The sequence below is a fragment of the Cheilinus undulatus genome, linkage group 11 (genome assembly GCF_018320785.1).
Source record: "Cheilinus undulatus linkage group 11, ASM1832078v1, whole genome shotgun sequence".
Taxonomy (NCBI): domain Eukaryota; kingdom Metazoa; phylum Chordata; class Actinopteri; order Labriformes; family Labridae; genus Cheilinus; species Cheilinus undulatus.
In genome coordinates, this window is record NC_054875.1 from 45,127,794 (window position 1) to 45,147,299 (window position 19,506).

Consider the following 19,506-nt stretch of genomic DNA (forward strand, 5'->3'; position numbering starts at 1 on the left):
AACAAAGAGGAAGTGCCATAAACATCATTTAAGATGCATAAAGGAATTATTCAAGGTACAGTTTTGTGTGTGATCTGTTGACAAGAGCAGCACCAGAAAAATGAGCACAGGGAAGAGTTTTTAGCAGAAGAAGCTTCTAGATGTTTGCACACAGGTGGACTCAGAGGAAAGGGAAAGGGGCCAGTACTCCCCCTAATGGCCCTCTGAGTGGACAGAAAATTTAGGCCCCATCCACACTAAGACACATTCAGGAGTATACGCAAAAGTTACCATAACTTTCCATAAAGAGGCCGTACTTCGTAAAACCTACTTCATAAAACTGGGTCCCAGTGTGATCAAATCTGTAAACACTTACTGTTTCATCTCCATGTGGACAGCCAACCACATCCTTCTTGAAATGATTACATCATACATAGCATAGCCCACTTGGTCAAGCCAAAACAACAATGGCAGGTAACAAGGTTGTCTTCCTGCTGCAGAAGCTGTTGAGCTTAGTATGGCTTTTACAGCAAAATCTGATGCTCCTTTACCACCACCAAGAACAGCATACACCAGAAGTTCTTAGATCCAACACGGAAGGTAACCGGGATAAAGTTCTGGGCAGCTTTCCGTAATCTTCCTCTCTCTTTTGGTGCATTTCTGTGGCAGCGTTACAGCGCCGCTTACAGGCAGCATGGCAGCTTTTTCACTTGTTTTCAGTGGTTTTGTACTTGTGCTGACATTTCCTTGAACAATCCCGTGTTCACATCAAATCGAATTGGAAATTTATCGTTTTCGTCTCCATGTGGTCAAGACCTTAGAGGTGTGCTTTAAATTGGCAAGATTGGAAAAAGTCCACTCTAGATGGACAGAATTGACAAAGTGGCCTCTTTGGTGTTTTTAAGTGGATAAAAAATGACAAATTTCCCTCTTTGGTGCAATCTAAGTGGTCAATATCTGACAACAAACTCTCCTTGGTGCCATCTGAATAAAGAACATTTGACAAAATTCCCTCTTTTGTACTTTAACAAAATTTGACGAAGTTCCCTCTTTGGTTCTTGTAAGTGGACAAGGTTCATCTTTTGTGCCCTCTTAGTATTCCAATTCTAATAAAGTGCCCTCTTTGATGCCTTGTGGGTACACAAAATTGACAAAGGGGCCTCTGGTTTTTGTAAGTTGATAAAAATTGACAGGTTGCCTTCTTTTGTGCCCTTTAAATGAACACATTTTGACAAATTGCCTTATTTTTTGCCCTGTAAGTGAAGAAAATTTAACAAAGTGCCCCCTTTGATTCTCTTGGGGTTGACCAAATCTGACTAAATATCCTCTCTGGTGCCCTGTGAGAGGACAAAAGTTGGCAAAGTTCCCCCTTTGTTGGATCAAAGTGGCCAATATATAACAACAAAACCTCTTTGGTGCCATCTGGATTAGCAATATTGGACAAAATGCCCTTTCTGTCTCTCTGAATTAACAAAGTTTGACAAAAAATGCCCTTTTCTGTGTCCTGTGAGTGAACCAAATTTTACTAAGTGCCTTCTTTGGTTCCTTGTTGGTTGACAAAATTTTACAAAGTGCCCCCTTTGGTTCTTATAAGTGGTACAAGAACCAACAACTTTTTGACTTTGACTTTTTTGTGCCCTCAACACGAAAAAAAAAATGACATGGTTCCCTCTTTCATTCTTGAAAGAGAATTGGTAAGTGCCTTCTTTGTTGCTTTTGAATTAAAAAAAAAAGATAATTTCCCACCTATTTTGCCCTCTAAATGGAATTTCACAGTGCCCATTTGGTGCCATCTATGTAGACAAAATTGACAACTTGACCTCTTTCATGCCCCCTGAAAGAATGCAAATGTACATACTGGCCTCTTTGCTCTGGCACCCATCCAATTGTGGAGGAAATGCAGTTAAGTACCACAAATTTCTTTGTATTCACTTAATTTTATCACAACTGTATTACAGCTTCTTTTTTTGTGGTAGCAAACACCAGGTCCCCTTTTTAAAATGATTGTCTCCCCTTCCCTTTGAGCATTCTGAGTCTACCACTGTGCATGCATTTACGTTTTCTAAAGGAAACTATTGTAGGCTTTAGTGAACGGCAAGTGAACATTTGGTTCTTTGATTATGAAATCCTTGCAGACTATTTATCTTTTGCATGACTAGCTCATTAACCAGTTAACTGTTTTGTAACTGAACCACAGAGATGGTTCTGAACGGCCTTGAGAATGAACTGAAATCAAAAAAGCACCACTTTTAAAACATGCATTGTGCTGTTGTCATGCAGCCTCTTCCAGAGTGGTTAATGTCATCACCAAAGAGGCTCGGTTTAAGCATTACTCCTGTAGTCATCACATTCCTCCTCCGTACAGGAAGGCCGCTCTGCTGCAGAGGTCAGGACCCCATGATTAGCAAACTTCTGGTGGGTAGCTTATAAACCCATGTAGGACGTGTTTGTGTCCGTAGAAACGATCTATGAAGAGTTTGGATCATGCTGAGTTTCTTTTAATCTCCTCTTAAATTGTATCTTGAGAGGAAGAGACGAAAGCTTCAGTGACAGCCAGAGAGAGAAATGAATGAGTGTTTACACAAGCTTGTGAGAGTATGCATGTCTGTGTGTGAGTGAGCTCATTGGAGGAACAGCGAATATGGCAAACAATTCTGAGAGCAACATGAGAGGCCCAGCCAGTGTTTGCCAGTCTGTCGGCCTCTCTCTGCGGCCGCTGGGTGACACATAATTTACTCTCTGTAGTTGGCTGTAGTGGGGGAGTAGTGTGACATTCATGTGGATTTAATCGACGCGCTCTGAAGCTTAACGGGTGGACAGTTGCTTGTCTGATATTTCAGAATGGAATTGAACAAATATTGAAGCACTCCTATCTGATTGAAAATAGATTGGCTTGGTAAAATGACTGCTGAAAGCTCTTTGAATATTAGAGAGTTAGATGCTGTCTAGACCAGGGGAATCCAAACTTTCACCACTGAGGGCCACATACAAAACTATATTATAAGGATTTTGGGGCCACTTAAATATCCAAAAGGTGAGGTATATGACAATATAATGTAGGTTAAGACATGCTTAGGGCCTAAATTGCTAGTTCAGTCAGGAAACACGCATGATTTGTGGCTATAAATATTCCTTTATTGGCAGATATTAATCAGCACTTGTTGATGTTTTTATGTTTGGCGGTGTGGCTGTTCTGGGATCTCCCTGCCCTTCTATGAGCCTATGTGGAAGGATCAAGCAGGTACAGCACACGTTCTTACCCCTCCTTTGCTGATAAGGAAAGCCTAAGGCAGGAAGAAACGCAGAAAAAACTCCAGAGCAGAGCAGGCACCAATGACAGCAGAATAACATTGATTAAGTAAAAAAGCATAATGAAGGAGGAGCTGGAGTGGAGGAGGGTTGCAAGAGCAGTTTGCAGAGAGAGCGACAGAGCGGGGCCAAGCAAGAGCAGTTTATATAAGGCTGGATCAGCTGATCTGGGCAGAGCTCGACTCCATGGCCTGCCTGAAATAACGCCAAACATTGAATTTAATGGCTGACAAAGCAAAGGGGGCCTTGTTTGGTCTGAGCTGCCACTAGCTCCACCCCTGGAACATTATTTGTACTGCTATTTGCTGATGAAACTCATCATGGAGTAAGAAAACAAGATATTATTATTTTGATTGCCAATATTTTTACCACGCATAGTGTTGTCTTAGTGTAGTCACAAAAACACAACAAATTCTTCTAGCTGGTAGCAGCGTCTTGTGCTGAAACTATGAAGTATGATACAGTCAGGCGCAAGCTTCATGTTCAAATGTGGTTCATAATTCATTTTTTTCTATTTTTTTCTGTAGGCCAATCAAAACCTGCAACCAGGCCTGCATTTGGCCCACGGGCCATAGTTTGGACACCCCAGGTCTAGACCATTGGTAAATAGTAAATTAACTTGATCTCATGGAGTAATTTCTAGTCCTAGAGAACCTTCTAAAGCAGTGGTTCCCAACATTTTTCCTTTGGGCCCCCCCTACTTGTATCCAAGAAAACCCGTGACCAATATGAAAAAAATAGTGGTACTTTGTGGCCAAATTAAACATGAATTTTAATTATGTCTTGTGTAAATCCAAACAAAGTAGCCCTAAACACAAATTTTAACAACTAAGGTTCTACAGCGCAGGTCACGCTTATTTACACTCATTCACGCTAATTAACTTCAGTTTCACATGTCGCCATGTAGAGTGGCCATCAGTGTTGACTAATCCAATTCATAAGCATTCGTACACGTTCACACGCCACTGATGCAGCAGTGGGAGCAGTTTGTAGTTCAGTTTAAGGACAGACTGGCATTTGATTGCAAGAGCTAGGGATTGAACCCCTAACCTTTGACCTCTAGTTTAGAAACACCCTGCTCTACCCACTAATCCACCATCACAACTCAGTGTTCCACCCTTAGAACATATTTGCATTGGAGAGATTTTGAAAGTTTAAGAGGTTTTGTAGGACTTTTACTCATGAAAATACCCAAACAACTGGTCAACTGTTAAAATAGTTGAGTTGAATGTTAATTGAGAAGCAATCAGTCCGTTGTTTCTGCTTTAATAGGCGGTTTTGAGTGAGATCTGACATTTACCACACAGATCTAAACAAACATGGAGCGAGGAGCGAACAGCTCAAGGTCAGGTTTATTTTTTGTCTGTCTGGGTTCATGTGGAGGTCCGTGTGAGTGTGGTCAGCTGTTTGGTGGCTCAAATGAGTTTTCTGTAACAGACACCGACAGTGAGACGAGGATGGAGGAAGTGGGAAGTTCCTGTATCCTCGTGGGCATTACTGTGCATGCTGACTGTTTGATTTCCTTCGTCATCACAGTGATTGTTTCAGAGTCATCTGGTTTTACAGGTTGTAACTGGTTGACTTTCGTCAGACGTTTGTTGACCTGTATTACTGGCTACATGAAACAAAAATCAGGAAGGCCTTCTCTGTAATAAGACTATAAAGAATGAAGCAAACCTGCTAATTTTTTATCTCACATTTGTCTCAAAAAGAAAAAGAAACCATAGCTAGATTTTTTTCTGAATTGGATCTGGCAATTATGGCAAACTTTGAGTCCTCAGCATTTTTTTCAGATTCTTCCTTCATGTATCTGCCGATGAGTGTTGGCTGAAGATTCCACCTCTTTCTCTATACATATTTTATTACATGTTAAAGCAGCCAGTGTTCATCTGAATTAAGAGGCTGCCTTCCTAGGAACTGCAACAAATTCTCATTGCCAGATCAGTTTCAGTTTGTGTAGCAACATTTCAACCATCTGCTATGCCCATAAGACAAAATGCCCCATATGTTTTTGCTTCAGAGAGTGAATACAAACACAGACGGCTCTTTCTCAACCCACCCATCTTCATTGTCAGCCTTAATGTGTAGGTGGAACTGAAGCCCAAGCACTTATACTGCAATTCTAATCCTCTTAACAACACCTGAGTGACAACACTGACTTAACCAAACCAACATGCAGATTAAATACTATCTTTATGCATGAGGATGGAATCAAAAAGCTGTTTGCTGTGTAATTTAGAGGTATAAATGTTGCCCCATCCCACTTCAGAACTGGTTCTTAATCCCCCACATTGATCTAAAGCTTAATGTAGCTTGTCGGGTACTTAAAATAGTAATCCGAGCCTCTTAGTTGTAAAAACTTTTGGTTGATGTTTCTCATTCAGGTGCATCAGTCTTAAACCTGAAAGTTCCACAGAGTCTGTGTGCCCTGCCTTCATACCAGGCCACTCCATCCAGAGCTGATCACGCCCTCTCTAGTCGGTGCTTATTTGTCCACAGCCCTTATAAAATATTTAAAGGTAGCGTGCAAGATTTGCTGGTGTTTAATTTTTAATACATCTAACCTTCCCCAAATTTTTCTGCAGCATGTGGTATGAAAATCACATAAACAAGAGGCGGTTACAACCAAGCATTGGCCAGCGTGCAGACAGCGCCCCACTGTACACTTTTTCCTTCCTTCTACCAACTCTGACTAAAAATAAAGACACTTATCATTAGGAAGTGATTAATAGTTGTTCACACACTTTGCTAGTAAACTGAGTTGCTTTAATACAGAGGATCAAATTAAATTTTTTCAAGGACTTCATGGCAGAGACTTTTTTTTATATTTTGATCATGTTTAAAGCCTATAAAATTACTCACTGTGTGCTTTACAATGGGAAGTGCCCCATCCTTCTGTGAGCTTTCTTTTCATTTCTTATCACTGATTATCCCTAGAAGGAGGAATTAAAGCAGTTTTAAAATGTACCTTACAGTACATCATACAAGCTATGCATACAGTTTGACTTGAGGAGAGACCATGGAACGGTGCATGATGTGAGTGTGAGTGCATCTAAATAAGGGTCCTTACTTTTGGCATTTTTTTGTAAACATGGGCACTAGTGCTGTGAGATAAGTTTAGTTTCAATTACGATTTTAGCTTCCCACGATCATAAAATCAAGATAATCGAGGCTAAACGATTGTAGTGCCACATGGTGGAGGGCAGTAAACCTGTATCAGTACTGCCACAGGTGAAATTTCTGCTGTAGTAGTGATTTTTCCAACACAGTGATCACCAGTTAAATGCTAGTGTTGTGTTGTGTTGCATAGATGAAACTTAAATGAAGCCGCCATAAGCATAATGGGACGGACAAAAGCTCAGCCTGAGTCCAGTCATCGTAATGTGAAGCAGGAAAATAAGGCAAATGGTTCTCTTCTCTGGATGTTTGATGTCTGTAATAACAGCAACATGTAGTGAGTGTTTGCATGCACAGCATCCTTGTTGGCCTGTCTGTGGCTCCAAGACGGCTGAAGACGGTTCGTCTTAGCCAGGCACTGCAGTGACTCGTATTACAACATTTAAAGAAATGTTTAAAGGTGTGTTTAAACTGTGTTTGCTTATTTTAAGACTGTGATGATTCAAATAAGTGGGCTGTGACAAACTAACCTTGCAAAGCAGATGGATACACCTGTTTCCATGTTTCTCACTGGTGAATCCATCTGGCAAAGCTCCCATCTGAACCGTTTGGGCCCGGTTAGAAAGTGACAGGACCAATCAGTGTCGAGAGGCAATACTTTCAGGCGCAGCGAAGTCGTGACGTAAGCAAGCAGTGAGAAGAGGCCGGTGCAATCATGGAGGAAGACATTAGCGTTGATGCTGCTAAAACGCCAGTTCTATCAGAACTTGACAAAATGTATTCGTTCAAAGAAGAGCAAAGAACAGCAGTGAGTTGTTTTCTTTTCAAAAACCACAAAAGTTGTGTACTGACATGTCTGCAGTCGCCTTGGTTCGCGTTATTCCTCGGTAGCTGCGCATGTGCACCTTGGTCGCTGCGGCGTCACGTGTTTTGTTGCTCTGATTGGCCCATAAAGATGTGACGGACAGAACGTTCATCCAATCACTCTCCGAGTTTTTTTCAAATCCTCTGCCCTTTCCCAAACGCTTAGTTTTAAAGGTTTTTCACATTGATGCGTGAAACACATCCATCTTGCGTGTTGGGTTAACAATAAGCCTGAATGTTCATACTTTTGCTAAACAGTTTACAAAACATTTTAATTTACTTGTCACAAACCACAGGTCTGTTTAAGAATTGTGTCAGTTGCAGACACCGGTCCTTGTGGTAAGGGGCAGGAAATACTCAGGGTAGCATGAAGAAGTGAAAGCTGTGTTCAGCCAGAGCAGTGTTGACTCTTGATCACAGATCTGAGAAGTGCAGCTACCATAACAAGCTGACTGTGTAATGATTGCAGGAGCATGGTTGTTTACAGCGTGATCCAGGCTTAATGCCATGTAGGGCAGTCTGACACCTGGCTGTTCATTAGTCATCGAATAACTAAATTTGTGTTTAGGTCATGCTTGGTCTGCACAGTATCCTAAAAACCTGAATTTTTCTCTGTGTGTGTAAAAAAGATCCCACATTTTTCTCCCCGTCTTGTCTTTAAGGTTGACATCACTCCACTTCCCTTTAGATATAGATGCATTTTTAATGTGAAGTGCCTGCGTGGTTTGTGTATCCGTATCCAGGAGTCCATTTAAGGTAACTGTCCCAAACAGTGGCTGAGTGGATGTCAGCGTCGGCCATAAATAGCTCCATTATGTGCAGCCTGAATGGAAAAGAGGACATTTAGATGGATGCATTCATTAAACAAGCCCAGGGGCTTCCAGCTGTTTTTGGTGACTGTAAATGTGTTTGTGTGTCACTGAAATATTTAATCAAATGTGGCAGTAGTTCAGCTTCAGACGTGTGACCGTTTGGTGTGCAGCTTGCGTGCTGGAGCTGGATGTAAGATGAGGTCGAGCTGGCTCAGTCGTGGATAAGTTGGTGTTCCTCAGGCACTTTTTTCTATTTCTGCATGCATTTTGTAGCACTTATTATTCTGCTTTTATTCAATGTTAAGCTCTGCAAAAATGTCAGGTTGTCGTCTTTCTACAGGTTAAGGAATTGCTGCTTTAAATGCACGTTAACACCAGCAGGTATTTGGTTTCAGGGAATTTGCACCTTTGTTTTTGTGTAGAAATAGCAAGCACTTATTCCATTGTGTCAAAGTTAATCCTCAGTGATTATAGAAAATAAATCTGCTACTGTTTTGATAATTGATTAACTGTTGAAGGCATTTTTTAAACAAATAACCCAACACTGGCACGTTTCAGCGTTTAAATGAGCAGGATTTGCAGCTTTTCTGTGTCTCATATGATGCTAAGCTGATGATTAGACATGACAGAGCATTAATGCTTGTATCCTCCACCTTTGGGGAATCGTGATGACAGTTTCTACTATTCTTTGGCAAACAGCCCCGATTGGTCAGATGATTGTGCATGTTGGCACACTGTGACTGGGACACAAAGGAGCCATGATCAATGCTAAGTGCTGGGCTTCCTATTTTAGAAGTCTAATGCTGCATGCAGACTGCATCTCAAGTCCAAATAAGATTATATCCCTCATTAGTTATAGAGCTGGTCTGCTACTGATTATAGTAATGGTATTTATTAGCAATAATGCTTTTTAATCTCCATTGTTGTTCTGTGTACATTTAAGTTTTTCCACAGTTTATTAGGATGCAAAAAATACTGGATTTTTTGTTCAAATTTTGGTGTGCTGATATTTGCAAACCAATTAGTCGGTACCAATATCTGTTTCCTCTACAAGAACTGTCCTGTTCCTGTTATTATGGCAGTATGTTTCACAGGTGTCAAACTCGAGGCCCATGGGCCACATCCGGCCAACTAGCAGGTCTCATCTAGCCTGTGAGACATTTTGGGGTAAAGAGGGAAATTTTAAAAAATATATGAATTTGCCATATTTACTAATGCAAATATTTCTAACATAAAATTTCACCAATTAATTTGGAAATTTTTATAATTCCAGCAAAGGAAGAGCTAAATATGATGCAATGAATACGTTAAATATGGCATGTTGGACTCTTTTCAGCAAGGAATAACACTGCACTTCATGGATGTTTCATTACCCCACTGTCTATAAGAGACTGAGGCTGATACAGACTGCAAGCTTTTTCAAGAAAGAATGAAAGAGTATTTCTTTTGTCTTTTTAGAATTTTAACAAGATTTTATCGGAGCTGAAGAACTAACTGCCTGATCACAGCTACATTCTGCTCTCTAGTACCAATGCAGTTTTTTATGTGGTCTTAATTGCTTACTAAACGAGATATCATTTATAAATCCTGTGATGTATTAACCTACAGCTCTCATCAGATACTAAAAAATTCCTCTCGTCACGGTAAAAAGATCTTGAACATTAACTGATCATTAAATCCTAATCTGGACACAGGCTGTCCGATGATGTGAGGGGTCTGCTTGTCCGGCCGAGGAGCAGCGCTAAAAGGCGTGCAGATTACGCGCTGAGGTTGCCCAGTTAAAGGAACATGCAGGGATGTCAGTGGGATTCCAATAGAACAGACACGTAGAAGAACCACAGTAGAGGCTCCAATGAGTTTAAAAGTCACACTTTTACTCAGCAGGAGAAGGCTGGAACTTGTATAGGTATTGTGTAATGGGTTGCTGTTAAAGCCTTAAACAGTGAGGTTTAAGTTGAAGCTTTACACCTCAAAATGTGTTGATTTTAATCTTCTTTATCTACTCTCTTCTTCCTGCAGACCTCCTCCTTCTCTGAACTCAGCTGTCCTCCACTATACATCCTTTATCATCTTCATCATCCTCCTTGTGAGCAATCATGCCTCCAGCGATCGGTGGGCCCGTGGGGTACACTCCTCCTGAAGGTGGTTGGGGCTGGGCGGTCGTAGCTGGGGCTTTCATCTCCATCGGTTTCTCCTACGCCTTCCCCAAGTCCATCACAGTCTTCTTCAAAGAGATAGAGGCCATCTTCGATGCCACTCCCAGTCAGGTGTCCTGGATCTCCTCCATCATGTTGGCTGTCATGTATGCTGGAGGTGAGTTTTTTTCGTTTTGTTTTTTTTGGCATTTTTAATGTTCCTAATCCACAGAAAAGTTGTCAAACTGTATTTGATTTTACATGTAGCAGCTTCAGACTTTATTCAGGTCTTAAATGAGCAGTTAATCCAGCCTTGTCCGGTTGCGGATTTCTGAATCTCAGCCTGTAATCTCTGATTTGTTCGGATAGACTTAGAGGTGTGTTGTGACCGTTGGATGATCTCCAAAAACCTGACTGGCAAAGTGCTGTCTTGAGCTGATTTGGGTGTTTCTGCTTGACTTCTGTTTGGCACATACAGGAGCACATGCAGCTTATGTTAAATATGAGTCAGCACATAAATACATGCAAAAAGACAGCAACAGAAGAGTTTTTAATGAATAAAAAATAACAAATACAAGTATTTCACATGATGCCAGCTGCTCAAATAGATTTTTTTTTCAGAAAACAGTTTGTGTCTCTGCAGCTCAAGGTATTTCTTTTAACACAGTAAAGTCAGAAAAATTGCCAAATCTTCTTTAAGATTTATTTTGTTTCACGATATTCATTTTCACTCAGAAATATCACACATTGATTGTTCCTGGTGTCACCAGCCAAGATCCAAAGAAAGCAGAGCCAGTGGTGACAGATGATGTTAAAACACACTGGACCACTGATTTAAAAGAGAGAAATACCACTAGCATGACTTGACACTGTGCTGATTGCTCAGTAATTTAAAAGCAAGTTAGCAGTTGGCAATCTCACACTATGACTTATCAAGCAGGGACAGATCTGAAAAAGAAGTTCACAGCATGAAACCAAACACCTGTAGCTTTTGTCTAATGCCTTTATTGGCCTTGTTCCTGCCCGATGGTGCCCTCAGGCAGCTTACTTTCCACATCAACTCCTTACTTCAGCCTCAATTTTACACCCAAACATGCCCAAAAGTTCTGCACAGTACTGTTAATCCGCACATAACATTTAAAATGTTGTAGCATCAGTCATGTCTTCAACCCATTTTGCTTGCACATCAAGAGGATTTTTAAAAACAGAATATGGAAGTTAAGGTGAGGGAGAAAAAGCTGGCAGGTCTTGTAGTTCCATTGTGTCTTCATGCTAGCTGCTAATGCATGTGACTTTCCCTCTTTGTGTGTTTTATTGTGCCTGCTTCTTCAATAGTTGTTTAAAGAGTAACTAAACGTTTAGACAGTTTTATTCAGATAGGTATCTAGTAGTATTGTTGATCAGTTAGGATCAAAATCTTGAAATTTTAGCATAGGGTTTTGAAATTCTACGTGTTGTGTTAAGAATGTGCAACTGCTGAGCTCCTACACATCATCCAAACATTTAAGATTCCCTTTTTTCCTTTATAGTTTGCAAAACCTCTTTTTACTTTATATGCATATGTTTTTCTTACAAACATTGAGAATAATACAACAATTCATACTGAATAAATAAATATAATATTAAACAACAGGAGCTTAACCAACCACTTAACCAATCAGAGATGTTGCTGTGACACTCTGCTACTGTCCATTATAATAAAGCCTGGAGTTGTCACACACGTCAAGAAGAGACAGATTTCATTCAGAATTAAATAACTTTTGAAACCATAAATTGTTGCCACTTGTTTTTTCCTCTGAAAGCCCTCCATTGTGCCGTTCTAATGTCACTGTCCACGCTGGAGTAGCTTTTACAGGAATTTGGCTGACTTTCCAGGGTCTCTAAAGATTAAATCCACACTAGTAAGTACGATATTGAACGTCTTATGTCCATTTTATAATCCATTATTTGATTAGCAGCTAGCATGTTAGCCTGCCGCCATGTTGTCTGTTTGTATCCCAGAATGCATTGTGACTGGGCTGTGACAACCAATGGCAGGCTGTTCTGTCACGCCATGCTATGCCGCACAGCGCATGTGCACACGACTCATGATAGAGAGAAATAGACACAGAGAGGCTGTGATGTGTCCTTCTTTGTCACTGCAGATGGGAACTACTTTAAATAATGTCTTAAGTTCCCAAAAGCACAAGGACTTTTTTGTAAAAATGCTAATATTTTGAAGACTCTGTCAGAATTATTATTTTTGAACTTTTTGGTCCCAAAGAGATGGGAGATGTTTGTGCAAAACACCCTTAGGAGTTCATGGTTATTCAGGTTGTCATCAGTCTGTAGGTCAGGACCAGGAGACATCACTGACACTGTTCTAATAAAATCTGAAAAAAAGCATTATGGACTGAAGAATGGTGTGGCTGATAAGGGACAGCAGGAAGGAGGGCGTGGCCTATTCAATGATATTCTAACTAAGCCATTGTTTTAAATTCCAGGGTAGATGCACCTTGGCTGAAACTCTGGGGTGTAGTCACTCCTCATTAGCAGTTAGCAAACAGAGCATTACAGCCACCTGTACTGGGGTGCGGATACCCTGGGGGGGGTCATTTTTTTTTTTGTCTTTTTCTTCATTTAGATGTATTTGTCATGTGACTGTGTGCACCAAACTGACGTGTAAATGCTGTCACACCCCTAAAAAAATCATGGTCCACCCCTAGCTGAACCATGCTGTGAGAGCATGTGGCTTTATGATGAGTGAGCTGCTGTTATTTTAATGAAACAGGACTGCCAGAGAACTGTGCTGATATTTATATTAGAGCTTCTGATACCAGTGGTTATCATTCACCCTTCACTGAAGTAAAACAAACACAAACAAGCATATGTTTCTCTTTGCCAGTGTTCTCTCTTTTACTATCAGCGCTTTATCTCTACGCTTCAGTCACAGCTTGTGTAACACTTAATGCTAAAGGGAACACAAGCACAGTTTTGTAGCCAACTAAAGCTGCTGTATAAACACAAGAAACAGCTCACCAACATTACTGACTAATTAATTATCAGAACAGCTTTGACAGAATGTTGTTGCTGAGGGCAGAAGCAGCCCAGCTGCTGTGGTGGTGTTGCACAAAGCCAACCATACTTGCAACATATTTTAGACATGCACAAAGTGAGGGATCTCTTCTGCAGCACTGCTTGACCTAAAAAACTACTTTTAAATTCAACTGGAAGTTGCTGTTTTATTTGCACTGCTGCATCAAGAGCCTGTCTGTTTACATGAAAAAGCAGGAAAGAGCCTGGTCCAGCTTGAGATTAGGTAAGGTTTCAGATCAGGTTTCCCTTTTTCTGTGTCAAACACAAAGAGAGCTCTTTTCCTCATCCAAACACACTCCTCTTTCTCCCCCTGTGTTTTCAACTACTGCTTTCTATGAGCAGAGAAATCATCTCGTTCTTTCCTCTGTCCGAACCATAAAATCTCTTTAAAAGCTCCGTTCCTTCCACTTACTCATCTTTCTTTTTAGATCTCCGTGCCAGCTTGCTGCCTTACTCAGCAGTTTAAGTGTTTAGGGGAGGAAAATGCCGAGGGAAGGACAGAGGGGAGGAGGGGAGAGACATTGCGCAACAGAAGCCAGATGTCAGACTTTTTTTGGACTAATTTTACCAAATTTCCTCCTCCTTGTTACAGAATTCCGCCAGATCACCAGTCAATGACGCCTTATGGCCCTGCTGCAGAAGTGAGGACTTACTGGCTTAACAGAGGCATAAATTACCATAAACATATTACTCACTCGTTGTACATGAGGCAACGCACGTACACACACTTCTACAAAACCTCAGACACATTCTGATTTCATTCAGGCTGTGTGACGTCGGTGACAGCTGACTAATAAGGTGAGGCGGTTATAGTTACACAGGATGTTCTGAAGGAAGCTGATATGTAAAACAAGAGGGACTTTTCCTTCTCACCTCTCTTTATTAGTTTTAAGGTGAGAGATGAACCAGAACAAGATGAACAAGATGCATCACATTCTCCTGAAAACACAAAGCTGTTTTAAACCATTAAACATTAAAAACTATAAACAGGATTAGCTTAAAAGGAAGAAGACAACATAAAATATAACAGCATTAGGATTCCTAACTCTTATTTGTTTAGGGTTAGATTGTAGATTCACAAGTGAAACAATTCACGTGGCTTTTATTCCTAAAGGGGTGCAAGTCATGACACATCTGGATATTTACTAATTTGTTGTTCTGGCTGCAAAACTGTGCTTTCAAGGCACATGGAAGTATAGTACTGATAGGGGAATTGTTAAGATTAAACATAAATGATGTTGAAGAATAAAATCGATTAAAACTGGTTCTCAATTCCCATCCCTCCTCCAGAACGTGTGTCTGTTTCCAGCAGCAGCTTTGTGTGAAGATGTTGAAAATGTGATGATAGAACTCTTGTAAATGATGTCAAACAGCGAGCCAGTAATGAAAAGTGCTCGCACATTTATACTTGTGTGTCATGGCATGGTAGAGTTAGGGTTAGGGTTAGGCTGCTCTTTACATGGAACAGTGTTATGGTCTTTTTGTAAAGTCAAACTGTTTAAGTTGCACTGCTGGTTGTGATGTGATCCATGTCAATAAGGGTTTGATACAATGATGGCTAATGACCTGAAGTTTGTAGTTAATGAGTATATCTGTAAAGTGCAGCAGCAGCATTAGGTACCATTAAAAGCATTAAGTGTTTTCTAAACATTCAAACAGGTATTTACCCCTTTATGAGATATGTGGAGGGGCTGCTCAGCAGTGCAGGGCCTAGTGCTGTTGCCCCACAGCAAGAAGGTTCCTGGTTCACTTCCAGGTCAGGGCCTTTCTGTGTGGAGTTGGCATGTTTTCCCCATGTATGTGTGTGTTCTCTCTGGGTACTCCAGCTTCCTCCCACCACCAAAGGCATGCTTGTTAGGTTAATTGATGACTCTAAACTGGCCGTGATTGACTGGCGACCAGTCCTAGGTGTGCCCATCCTCTCACCCATGGGCTCCAGCCCCCTGCAACCCCCCTAACAGGGTAGATGGTATAGAAAATGGATGGATCAGATGTGGAGATGGATTTAACTGGTACTTTTTGATTCTTTCGGAAACCAAAGTACCTTTTATAAGCTTCCCCTACAGTGAACTTGAGTTGAACAGAGCTCAAGAGTGATGCACAATGCAAAAAAATATATATTTGTGGCCTATCTTTATCTGTTTAAAAACAGCTGGAGCTTTAAGTGCTACCAGTGCATGGACAGCCATATTTTTCCTACATGAACGTTGTGTGTATCTGACATATTCACCCCTGGCAAAGCACATATGTGAATTATTTCTTTGTAGATTGCTCACAGAAAAAAAATGAGATTGTGTGCTGCTTCTCTGAGTTCTCAGGAAGGATGAGGGGGGCTGTTATCTGTTAGTTACAATCTAAAGGCTCACTCCTACATGCTGCTAAATAAAAACACACGCTCTTCAAGAGTCTGGGAAAAACTGAAGGAGGGGATTATTTTTGAAAACTGGCCATCTCTTACTCCTCATTTGCTTAATCCTGTTGATTTAAGAGATGTGGTTGAATTACAAACACAGACATGTTTCCTAACTTCATGATGCCTCCATGCCCAGGCTCTTATGTTGGATAAAAGCCTTTTGTCACTTCATGTTCACACTGGTCTCAGAGCCTCTGAGGGGAACGCTGATATCTGATACAGCGTGGTTTGTGCGACCTCTCGAGTGGGAGGCGTAAGAGCCCGAAGAAAGAAAGATGTGTATGTCTGTGAGAGAGAGCTCTGCATGAGTGAACTTGGCTTATTTAATGTGGTAATGCTCTAGGTTAGTGGACACTGATATGATTAAGAATGGAGCTGTAAGGACAGAGACTAAAGTCATGGCAGGAGCTTCAAATTAAAGCACAGTTACATCATGTTTATGTCAAAGGAATATTCCCACTGTACATTATAGTCAGATTTAGTTAGACCTCTGCAATAAATGAGGATTAAAAATCTCTTTTTCAATAGTGCCCTGGCCAAGACAGCAGCAGTTAACAGAGTTTCAGACAAAGAGCAGCCATACACCGCATGTAATGCAAGAAATGTAATCTAGATACAGTAAGACACATTTTAAAAGCAGATATTTGTAAAGCATCTGCAGCCAGATGTGTCTGCTTAGGTAATTTATCTTAAAAGCGCCCAATGAGATCAGTTCCCTGAGTCTTAAGTCTTCTTGTAATTTTCTCCAAGTAAAAGGGGCAGCAACCCTAAACATCATCTTTCAAAGTTATGTTCTGAAAAACAGGAATATTCATAGCTCTCGGGTGACATCACACTTTTATAGAACCGCCGCCTGGTAAGCAAGAACAGCTTCCAGCTGCTGAACTCTACGGAGTAATTGACAATATCGGTTTCCATCCATGTTTTTGACAGTTTTTCGATGTAAGAAAGTTGTTCATCTGCATGTTTGATAAGTCTTAATCATCCCTGGAGGCTTGATCTATATGACCACAGCCTTTTTAATAAGAGGCTGGGCATGACTACCCTGTAAATCTTTACCTTTTAGATCAGAACTGATTTTAAAATGCCCCATTGTGCCAGAGTGTGGTTACTGCTGCTCCCCTTTATTCATTGAATTCACCAGCAACCAGAGTCTCCATTCTCAGAACTCTAAATCTCACTCAATATAACACAACTTTAGGGTAAAGAGGCTGAATTTGGCTAGTTCTTTGTCAGTTTTATTGTGGTATGTTTCAGGGATGCACAGATGCACGGTTTGATATCATATTGGCCAGACAAATTTTATGGCATGAACAATTATAAGTTATCAATGGTTATCTGTAGTGTCCAATCATTTTATCATGGCATTTCCATCCATCGATCCATCTATCCTCCTATCAATCGATGCATTCCCAGTTGATGGGATCTATAATCCCCCCAGTGCATTCTGGGTCTTCTCTTAGGTCTCATCTGCCTGGAAGACCTCATAAGAGAGGCACCTAGGAGGCATCCTGACCAGATGCCCAAACCGCCTCAGTTCAAAGAAGGACCTGCTTTACCTCAAGATCCCTCCCAAATCAGAGCTCCTTAACCTTGTTCTAAGGCTGAGCAGCTCCACCCTCAGGAGAAAACTTGTTTTAGCCACTTGTATCTTTGATCTCATTCTTTGTTGAAATGTTGATCTCTTGTCTCATATTCATATTTATGTGTCAAACCCAAATGTTTTTCATCTACAGCAAAAATAAAGGAATACTTTTGGAGGGGACTGTACAAGGACTCTTACACCAAAAGAATTAATTAAAATAAAACATCAATCCTGGCATCAGTATCAGCTAAATTGTCCATCTAAGCCTTTGCTTCACGTCTACTATCGTTGTCATGGCTGTGTTTGTTGTGCTTCCTCCTTTGCTCAGCTTGCTTCCTGATTGACACAGAACAGGATTTCTGATTGCATATAATCAACATGTTTAAAATGTATGATTTCAAGTTGAAGCGGCTCTAATCCTCTTCTAAGCAGGTTGAAGAGAGAAAGACTAAAACACTGTCAGGAAAATCTGTCCAGCTAATCATTAGAACCATCAGATTATGGGGCCTTTGCTGACTTTGGGCGGTAAGGGGAATCTGACTCAAAATTGTCATGATTATCTTGCGATGTGAGGCCTGCTTTAGTCCTTTTGTTAATCATTCTGTGAATCAAATATGAATATGTGCATTTTCCGAACGGTCCAGACAGAAAGATGTCCGTGTGCCTGCTGATTAAGTGTGATGCATCTAACTGTTGGGTTAAATCCAATCAGCTGTTTCTCCTGTCCCTCATCTATTCAATTTTGTTTCTGGCAGCACTGACTCATCAGCACCTGCTGCTCTCACTCATACACATCTAAAGCTGAACATTGATTGTTATATAGAATAAAAAAGGAACATTTTGATTCAACAGAGGCAGGAAAGAAAGCTAAATTTAGATGGAGGAGAAGCTCGTCACAGCTGGGCTCACTCCTGACGTGCGGTTTTGTTTTTTTTTATTTCTTACTTGTGGATGCTGCGTCAGACCAGAGCAGAGGGCCGATCTCTTCTCTCCTTCTCTCTGTGTTTTTGTTTCTGTCAGCGAGAGAAAGGGAGCAAATGATGAAGGAGGGAGAGGAGGGGGAAAGTTTATATAATATCTGAGAGAACACTACTCACTGCCCTCTTTGTGATTTGCCAAACAGCAACAAAGACTGTCGCTCCTGATTTATTTATGAGTGCATGAGTGTTGAGTGGATGCAGAGTCATTCCTGTCCTTGTACAGGTTCTCTTAGTGTACCGCACAGCTCAGACAAATTTAAAAGAAAGGCATTCATATGTTTTTTATCCTTCCTTTGACTTCAGCCCACTGCAGCACTAGGCTTTTTGCCAGACCTGCAGACCCTCCGCGACAGACACAACACAGAGACTAGGTGTCCCAGTGAGAGAGAGAGAGAGAGAGAGAGAGAGGTATTCAGTGAGTGCGTGAGTGAATGCTTGAACACTCAGTGCCCTCGGACATTGTGTCAGCTGCCAAGTTTCAAGGGCAAAAACCACCAAGCTATGTACCAAAGGCCTCAGCTCTCGCGGCATTAGAATGAAAAATAATGTAAACTTTTTGTGTATCTGTGTCGAACATCTTTGCATTTTCACCTTTTTCACACTAAATCAGGGCTGCAGCATTTTTTCATGATAAATGCTTTTGTTTCTAAACTCAGCACAAAAAGTAAGGATATTTGTTAGGTAAGGATATTTGCTTCTTAGCAATAAATCTTATAAGCTGGAAAGCCTGTTTATTTCCTTTTTACATGGTACTACATTTCTAAGAAGTATGCATTTGTGGGATGAGCAGCAGAGCTGAGTATGTGGATTGTATACATGAGATGTTTGCAGAATCTTCTCTGCCAATGCCAAACGGCTTATTTTGCTGTTGTTTTGAGCTTTGGGTAACCGCAAGTGCTCCTGATTGTCAGCACCTGTAAGTACGGGCCCATGCCACGTTTGACTGATCTGGATAGGGCCTCGCAATACGGACTCTTTAAGATGGTGTTCTGCAAAACCAAGCTACAGCATTATTTGGAGTGAGCCTTAGTACCATCTCCAAACTGAAAGCCAAGTTTTACATAACAACGGATGTCACAAATGGGCCAGGTAGTGGGCATCCCAAAAAGATGATGCTTCAAGAAGACGGCTTCCTCACCCTGTCAGCACTTAGGAAACGTAGGCTGTCTTCTACAGATTTGCAGTCAAGGTTTGAAGGACGATATGGCCAACGGCTCTCTGCCCAGACAATCTGTAA

General features: G+C 41.0%; 1 protein-coding gene across 1 annotated transcript in view; it reads left to right on the plus strand.

Moving 5' to 3' along the window:
• The window catches only part of LOC121517198 (monocarboxylate transporter 1-like), a 48,815-nt gene that overhangs the window by 18,155 nt on the left and 11,154 nt on the right, over nt 1–19,506 (plus strand). The window contains exon 2 of the mRNA XM_041798768.1: nt 10,101–10,394. Within this exon, the coding sequence (XP_041654702.1) occupies nt 10,178–10,394 (217 nt within the window). The 5' untranslated portion in view covers nt 10,101–10,177. The remainder of the gene's footprint in view (nt 1–10,100; nt 10,395–19,506) is intronic.